At 67.6% G+C, this 8,294-nt stretch overlaps 1 protein-coding gene across 2 annotated transcripts in view; it reads right to left on the reverse strand.

Annotated features, from left to right (window-relative positions):
* Positions 1-1,052: 1,052 nt before the first annotated feature.
* Positions 1,053-8,294, reverse strand: part of PGAP2 (post-GPI attachment to proteins 2) — a 17,537-nt gene continuing 10,295 nt past the window's right edge. For both annotated transcript variants that reach the window (XM_019530509.1, XM_019530508.1), the window contains exons 4-5: positions 3,509-3,617; positions 1,053-3,032 (exon numbers count right to left, since the gene is read on the reverse strand). In XM_019530509.1, coding sequence (XP_019386054.1) covers positions 2,902-3,032; positions 3,509-3,617 — 240 coding nt within the window. In that variant the 3' untranslated portion in view covers positions 1,053-2,901. The remainder of the gene's footprint in view (positions 3,033-3,508; positions 3,618-8,294) is intronic.

Raw genomic sequence — 8,294 nt, forward strand, 5'->3', positions numbered from 1 at the left:
CTCGCACCTGGCTGTGGGGCCTGCAGACCTGGATCCGTCTCTGCCCGGCCTGACTCCCTCTGGGATGCCCTGCGCCTCAGTTTCCCCAGCTGTCCCTCGGCGCTGGGCTCGGGGGCGGCTGAGACAGGGCTCCCCAGGGATGTCCCAGCTTCGCGCCCCTGTCGGCACGGGAGGAGGGAGGAAAGCCTCGAGGAAGCTGCCCATCCCCACGGCCTCTGGGCCCTGCCGCACCTGCTGGGGTGCTGGCAGGGGATGCTGGGGCGGGCCGGCGGGGAGCAGCTCCCATGACCTCACTGGGTTTTCCCATTTCCAGCATCCAGAGATGAGGTCATGGCCAGCTGCAGGGTGGGGGGCTTTAACGCCTCCCAGCCAGCCCAGGCCAAGCCCCACAGACACACGCTAGCAGGAAGGGAAACTGAGGCACGGCCATTACAACCCGGGAGTCCTGGCTGCCGGGAGCCGGACCCCACCCTGGCAGCCAGGAGAGCCGGCCGCGACGGACCCCAGCGCCCCCCCCCCACCTGGGCACGGGGCCGGGGTCCAGACACGGGCCCAGGCGGGGAGCGCTGGCCCTGGGGACCCCCATGACCTGGGCACGTGCTTCCCTCTGCCCTTCGCACCCCCATCCTGCCCCGGACCCCCAGTCTGCCCCGTGGGGGGCAGCAAGGCCCCCACCAAGGCGCCAGCCAAGGGAGCCTGGACAATGGGCGTCTGAGGAGGGCAGGACAGAGGCGGCTGCCCAACAAGGGGCCTGTGTGCGAGGCCGCGGCACGGGGCCAAAGGCCCCCCCCACCCCGAGCCGTGCTGCCCTCCAGCCCCGCGCCGGGCCAAGCGCCGGGAAGGTTGCGCCCCGGGGCCGCGGGCGGGAGCCACAATGGGGCCAGTGTGGCAGGCGCCAGGGGAGGGAGACCCGGGCACCCGTGGCATGGGTGGCGGGGGGGGGGCGCACAACCCTCATGTTCCTGCCAGCTCTTCAGGGACGGCGCTGCAGCACTGGCGGGACCCCGGGGCGGGGAGCCACCGCCGCCAGCCCAAGCCGCCTGCGAAGGAGCTCACAAAAATACTCAGTGCTTTATTGCATCCTTGCAAAATATACATCTGGCTGTACAAAGGGCACGCGGGCCAGGCACACGCACACGCACGCACACACGCGCAGCACGGGGGAGGCGGGGGGGGCCAGCCCACGCCAGCGAGAGCCGGGCGCCGACAGGGCTGTGCATGCAGGGTGCGCGCCGCGGCCCGGCGAGCTGCTGGGAGCCCCGGCGGCAATCAGTGCTGGGCAGACAGCTGGGATGGGCTTGGGCTTGCGGGGCTCGGGGTCTCAGAGGCTCCCCAGAGGCAGACGGGGCAGGGGGCAGGCGCCCGCCGGCCTGCCGGAGAAGGGGACCGTGTCCTGTCTGTGCTGCAGTCAGTGCTCGGGCCACCTCAGTCGGCCCTGGGTCCTCCGAAACGGGTCCTGCGTCTGCCCCTGTGTGACCTGGCCTGACCCCTCCTATCCCCTGGCTGCTGTGCCGAAGGAGGCTTCTCCGGCTTGAGCTTCCCCGATGGCCCCTGCCCGCGGGGGTCTGGCAGCGTGGTCGAGAGGAGACGGGTGCGTGTGGAGAGCCCCCTGCCAGCTCCCAGACACGGCACACCAGGGGTTTACCGGCTAGCGTGGGCTCCACCCGTGTCCGGACCCGTGCCTCGCCACCCTACCGCAGGTGGCACGAGGCTCAAACCAGCATGTTTGGTCCTTCAGCTACGCACCCACCACTCCCTGGCCCATCCTTTCCATGCTCTCCCCCTCGGGCCTGGAAGTCCCTGGAAACCTGGCACCCCGAGCCCGTGGGCAGTGACCGGCTTGGCTCCCAGCCCTCCGCTTTGCTGAGCTGCTGGGGCAAGCGCCGGCCCCTCAGTGCCCTGCCGTAGGGCCACTTTGTCCTGATCAGCAGGGCCCTGGGGCGAAACAGCTGGGGGGAGGTGTACCTGGGGCATTCGGCTGCCGGAGGGCGTAGGGCTCCACGCTGGCGGGGCCGGAAGCTGTCAAAACTCAGCGGTGCACGCAGACCCCAGGAGCCACCGCCAAGCGCCTGCCTCGCTGCTGGGCGCCAGCCAGACATGGCCCCACGAGGCACGGTGGTGGGGCAGCCCGGGGGGTCGGCGCTGGGGCTCGTGCCCGGCATTTCCCAGCTGCGCTGGATTCACGGGAGCAGGAGCAAAGCAGGCGGCCAGGAGGAGGGGCTGCCGTGCTGTAGCCGATTCCCCTTTGAACGGTCCGGCTGCTCCTCCCCTACTGACCTGGGGCCAGAGCCGCTACACTCAGCCCGGCGGAGCGAACCCGGGGTGCGCGGGGACCCAGCCCCGGGCTGCCCATAACTTGGCCGGGAAGCTCAGGAGAGCAGCGAGGGGGATGCGGGTGAGGACCTCAGTGAGACCAGGCTGATGCCAAGCTCGGGCCCTTCCTAGAGGTGCTGGCCTGGGCCTTGAGACCCCCACAAGCAGAGATGCCTTCTTTGCAGGCGGGTTCCTCCAGCCTTCTTCCCCGCCACGGCCCGGAGAGGGGACCTCGGACAGGCCGAGAGCTGCTGGGCAGCAAACCGCGCTCACGGAGGACTCCCAGCCGGCCGCCAGCTCTGCCCTTCAGTTGGGGCCACGACTGCTCCACGCTTGCGACGGTTGTTGCAGAGGCTCAGCTGCAGCGACGGGTCTTTCGGGGCAGGCACAACCCCCTGCCCCAGCCGGCTGTTCGGTGGCACCGCTCGCCCTTGCAAACACAGCGGTGCCGCGAGCCTGCCCGAGGGCTCCAGAGCCGCAGCCCGAATGCCCTCCTCGTCCCCCAGTCCCGCCAGGGCTGTCCCCGGATGCCCGCAGCTCGCCACGGCAGCAGGAGTCCCAGTGCGACTGTCGGGCGGGAAGCGTCGGCTAGAAGCGCTTGTCCTCCGGCAGCGAGCTGACCACCAGCTCCTTGTTGCCGAAGTCCCAGAAGGCCGTCATGTGGAAGGCCATGTTGGAGAGGACCACCAGGTACTCCAGGAAGGCAAAGATGGTGTAGGCTAGGGGAGGAAGGAAAGGCAAGGGGATGTCAGCGCAACGGCCGGGGAGACAGCCTCGTCGCAGAGCGGCTCCCTCCTCAGGGTCACGAGATGAGGCGACTGGAGGCAAGTGAGACCCTGCCCCTCTCACCGAGGAGCCTGGAGAGGGTAGCAGGACACTCTCCTTTCCAGACGGCCTATTTCGAACCCGGGCCGTGCTGGGAAGGGAGCTGTGACTGCCTCCTTCCAGGGCCCAGTAGGAGACCTACCCGAGATGAACCGGGAACCTCTGCCCATTGCTGCCACCAGCACTGGCCTCTCACTTGGCAGCCCTGGCAGCTTGCACCGCGGCCAGGCCCCACGAGCAGGCTGGCCCGGGCAGGGCTCCAGGCTGGGGGCCGGATGCCAGCAGGGCCGGCCAACAGGGCGACCGAGTAAGCCCAGAGCTGCAAGCACCGGGTCAGGGTCAGGGTCAGGGTCAGGGTCAGGGCCATTACCTCCAGGCTGGCAGTACCAGTTGTGGTGGAAGTAGACGCACACGGCCACGGAGAAGGTGAAGAGGTTGAAGACGAACAGCCACAGCTTCCACCTGCAGGACTTGCGCTCCTGGAAGAGAGCGAGGGAACAGGGTCACTGGCCAGCCTGGGGGCCCAGCCCCTGGGAGCGGCCTGTGCCACAGCAGCCACGTCGCGACCCGCACCCCCATCCCGTGAGCCTCCGACACCGGGGCAGCGGGCTCCAGGCCCCGCCGGCTGCTGACACGGGAACGGCTGGACGCGGCAGGGAAAACCCCGCGCTCAAAGGCAGCTCCTCCGTGCCAGGCAGCTGGCAGATTCCCCCTGCTACCGATGCGACTTCCCAGCAGCTACTGCCCCACCGGGCCAAAATGCAGGGTTGCCTGTCTCCCCGCTGGCCGCAGTGGGCTCAGAGACAGGGCTGCACGGGTACAACCCTGCTCCGACACCTGCTCACCAGGTGGCCTTTGGCAAGTCGCTTATTCCGCCCTGCAAAACAAGGGTGACATGCACAGGCTGGCACCGTGACACGTGCTCTCGTTCAGATCTGCTCGGCCACGCGCCCTGGGCCTTCTGCTACCTTGCCCACGTACGCACACGCCCACCACGCGCTGCAGGCCCTCTGCTACCTGCACACACGGACAGGCCCAGCCCAGAAGGAAACCAGAGGATTTGCCCCAGCTCAAATCACCCAGTGCAGAAACCATCGGGCCCTGAATAGCTGCACAGACCCCCTGGCAAGGGTGGCCCATGCCAGGCAGCTGCTGCTTATGGGGCTGCTCCTGGCATTGAACTGGCTCAGGGAAGCCCAAGGCAGTTCGGGACCCGCCCGTTCTCAGGATCCTGCCCGTCCTACGCCACGGGCCATCGGTGGCTCCCGGACTAGGCTCTCCTGCTTCTCTGCCAACAGAAAGGGTCCCAGAGCCACCAGGCAGAGGCAGCCTGGGGTCCATCCAGCGCTCCCTCCACCCCCGCGTGGGAGTGAGACGGCTCCTGGCCGCGCACCTCCCGCCCCCCGTGCTCCAGCATCGGGTCCCGCCAAAACCTGCCCACGGGCGCAAAGCCCTAGGCAAACACCTGGGCAGTCACTTCCCCACGGCATCGGCTGGGAGAAGGGACGGGAGCCACAGGCCCCAGGCTGGAGCGAGGTTTGGAGCTACACCCCTGCCCTCCGTGCAGGCAGCAGAGCAAGGAGCCTGCCGCCTGGGCAGGATGACAGGGGCAGAGGCCAGACGGGAAAGGCTCCTGCTTACCCCTGCTCCCGGGCAGTGGGAGGGGGGTTTCCCCCAGTCTGACGCTGCAGAAACTCTGCTCCCCCGGGGCCGGTGAGAAGGAGGAAGCTGCCAGCCGCCCCAGCAGTTTCCATCGCCCCAGCGAAAGCGCGACTGGGTAGGCGCCAAGAGCAGCATGGGAACAGGCTGTCGCCAGAGGAAAACCCAGCGGGGAGGGCCAGCACCATGGCTCACTCCCCAGCTGGGGCTCGACCCCCCTGCCCTGCCACTGCCTGCCCACATGGCCTTGGGCAAGACACGTCACCCTGCAGCACTCTGCCTCCTCCTGCAGGCCGAGGCGAGGCGCGCTTCCCGGCGGGGACGGTCTGACACGGGCCCGCAGTGGATGCGGCACAGCACCGCCCGGCCTGGCAGAGGGGCTGGACCGGCTGGGGCTCCGTGGCCCACGGCCCCCGATGCGACGTTCCTCCCCCACCAAAGGGAGGAGCGGGCAGCTTAGGAAACCCAGCTCTTAGCCCAGGGCCAGCCTCTGCCCACACCCGCCGGGCCTCCTCTCCAGCAGCTGCGCGGGGAGCAGGCCGCACTGCCGCTCCCCAGCAAGGGGAGGAAACGCTCGCGGCCCCAGCCTGGCCGGCTGGGGCCCCCCCGACCCTGCCAAAGCCGGCGGGAGGATGCCGTGTCATAGCAAACCTGCCCCGGTGCCCGGGCCCGCGTGGGAAACGAGCCTGGGCGGGAGAGGCTGTTAAGTCAACTCTCACACAGGAAAAAGCAGATCACCAACCACCTTGTTTTCATGCAGGTGGAAGAGCGCGCGCGAGCAAACAGCAGCGCTCCACTCCCGCGCCGGGGAGGCGAGCCGCAGCCCGCGCCCCTTTGATCCCGGCCCCCGCCGGCTGCTCTGCCCGGGCGGCCCTGCCGCGGGGCACGGGGAGCTCTGGGAGCCCGTCGCGGCCCCGGAGGCTTGCTCTGGCTCCGGCTGCAACAAGTGTCAGGGACGGCTCTAGCCACACCAGGCAGCCTGAGCTGCAGAGACCCCTGCCTCCAGCCCCGTCCCCGAGGTGAAGGGCCTGCCGAGGTGCCAGCTCATGCATCCAGAGGGGCGCCAGCCCTGAAGCCTGCCCTGGGAAGCCCCAGCCCCTCTATTTAGTCAGGCAGGCGGTCGCAAGCCTCGAGGCGAGGCATGACCTGCGAGCTTCCTCCACAACACCCCAGCCCTCCACAGGAAGCCCCTGCACACTTTTAAGCCTCTCCGGGTATCTTCTACCATCCCCTCAGCCATTCAGTTCTCCCCAGCAAGGCTTGGCTCGTACCCCCCCAGGACCTGGGAAAGACCCGACAGCCCGACTAGGACTCGCGAGACCCTGAGCTGGTCCTCCAGCTCCTCCCTGCCTCAGTGATCTGGTCTGTGGAGTGGGCACAGTCCCCGCTTTGCAGAGGATGGGCGACTCAGAGAGTGTTTGCAAACCACATAGAGGACAAAAGTATCTCTGAAGGGGGAAGCAGCGATTGCTTCCCCCCCCCGGCCACCCCCAGAGCAGGAAGGAGCCCTCTGAGCCCTGCAGAGGGAAGCCATTAACCCTTTCCCCCCAGACTTTCCAAGGACGTTTTCCTTCAGAGGCTTTCCCCCCAGAAATGTGCTGCTACCAGGACCTGCAGCATCCTGGGACCGTACCAGACACCTCTAGGCTGCACAGGGCTGTGTCCCCAGCTCAGCGTGTGCGTGCTCTGCTTCGGAGCCACATCTGAGGTTCCCACGCGGGGACAAGCGCAGCCCCTGTGCTGAAAACGACGCTTGGGGATATTTTTAGCTGGCTCGTCTGAGTGACCAGCAGAGCTGTGCTCTGCACTTGCGGTGCTCTGTGCAGACTGGAGGTGCAAGGGAGGTTAATCTGGGGGAGGGTGTGAGCGTGCTCGTGATTTGGGGCAGCCTCTCCTGGCTCCGAAGCCAGCTAACAGCTTCAGCCTCGCTCGTGCAAATGGTGAAAACCCGCTCGCTGACGGCGAGCCCAGGGGTGGGGGGGACACACCTGTCACACGCGCACAGACCGCACGGACCGCGCTCCCTGCAAGCGCCGGGTGAGCCGAGGGCCTGATCAGATGGGGAAAAGGGTCACCCAGGACCCCTAGCACTGCAGCTTTGAGGCGAATGATTATCTTGCGTGTTGCTGGCCCAAAGCACCGATGCAAACAGGAATGCTAGGAACCGCCCTGCCTACCACCTCTGGGGATGGACATGGTTAAGTGCTTAAAAGCAGCATAGAAATGAGCAGGTCAAGGCAACCCCCAAATGCAAAAGTTGGGAGAAGCTCAGCCATGCTGACCTTGCAGCAGGGGACCCAAACCCTTGGGCAAGGCCGTGCGCCCTGTACACGAGTGGCGGCACCTCCACCCGCCTGCTGCTCTGGAGCCTCCTGTTCACACCACCCCGGCCTGCTCCGCGGCACAGGGGACAGCAAAACGGGTCTGCTGAGGGATTTGACCTGAGATAACTTTGCGCCCGGAGCTGCCCGGGGATCGGGCGGTGGGAAGCGCGGAGCCCGGCGACGCCAGCTGCCACGAGAGCGAGACTGGCGCGCGCACGGGCGAGACACAAGCCCAGCGCCCTTCCCGGTGCTGGCTCCATCCCCCCTCGAGGCCGAGGCTGGGAACGTGGAAATGACGGAAGAGGGGAGGATCCTGCACAGCCACCCCCGAGCACCCGGGGTCAGAGGGGCCTTGCCCGGGCCCGCAACGGAGGCCGAGCTGCTGGCCGTGCCCCTGCTCTCTCCTGCCCCGTTCTGCCTCTTCGGCCACTGCCCACTTCCTTTCCCCCCGCAGCTTTGCTGCAGCGCAGCTGGGCGCTGAACGCCGGTAGCTGGCACTTCTACTTCCCCATTGCGAGCAGACTCCCCAGCGCCTTCCTGCCCTTGCTCAAAGGCGGTTGCAACACACGCCGTGCAGAGTGCAATGCTTTTGCAAGACGGCGGATTCCTGTCACACGCGCAGGCACACGTGTGGTGCAAACGCGGGGGCAGCCGACGCGCTGCACCCCCCTGCCCCGAACCAGCGCTGCAGTGGCCTGGAAACCAGACCCCTCGCGGGCCATACGCCGGCCTCCCTGGAGCCCCTTCCCGACGGTCTCTGCAGCCGTCAACGAGACACGTGGCCCATCACCTACGGGAACAAAGCCCCGGACTCGGCTCTGCACGCTTAGCAAAGGGCCAGGTTGCAGGCCCTGGGCTCAGCACTCGGCCGCGGGGGGCCAGGAGGATGAAACCAGGCTCGTTCCCAGGGCTAGTAATTAAGATTTCCACCATGCCAGGGGGTAGGGCTAAACTGGAACCCTTCCCTGGGGCCCCAGATGGGCTTGCTACCCCGCTTCCTTCCTGCTGGGAACTGCCTTCCTCCTCCTCCTCCTCCCCTGGACTCCCCCGCGCGGCGGCAGGGAGGTGGCCAGCAAAGCGCCCAGCCCAGGGGCGGGAAAGGAGACAGGGGCCAGCGGTGTGCTGACATCACCCCCCCGCGACACTTCATTTGCCTTTGCCCTGAAATAACAC

The sequence above is a fragment of the Crocodylus porosus genome, unplaced genomic scaffold (assembly GCF_001723895.1).
Source record: "Crocodylus porosus isolate Cpor-Errol unplaced genomic scaffold, CroPor_comp1, whole genome shotgun sequence".
Classification (NCBI taxonomy): Eukaryota; Metazoa; Chordata; order Crocodylia; family Crocodylidae; genus Crocodylus; species Crocodylus porosus.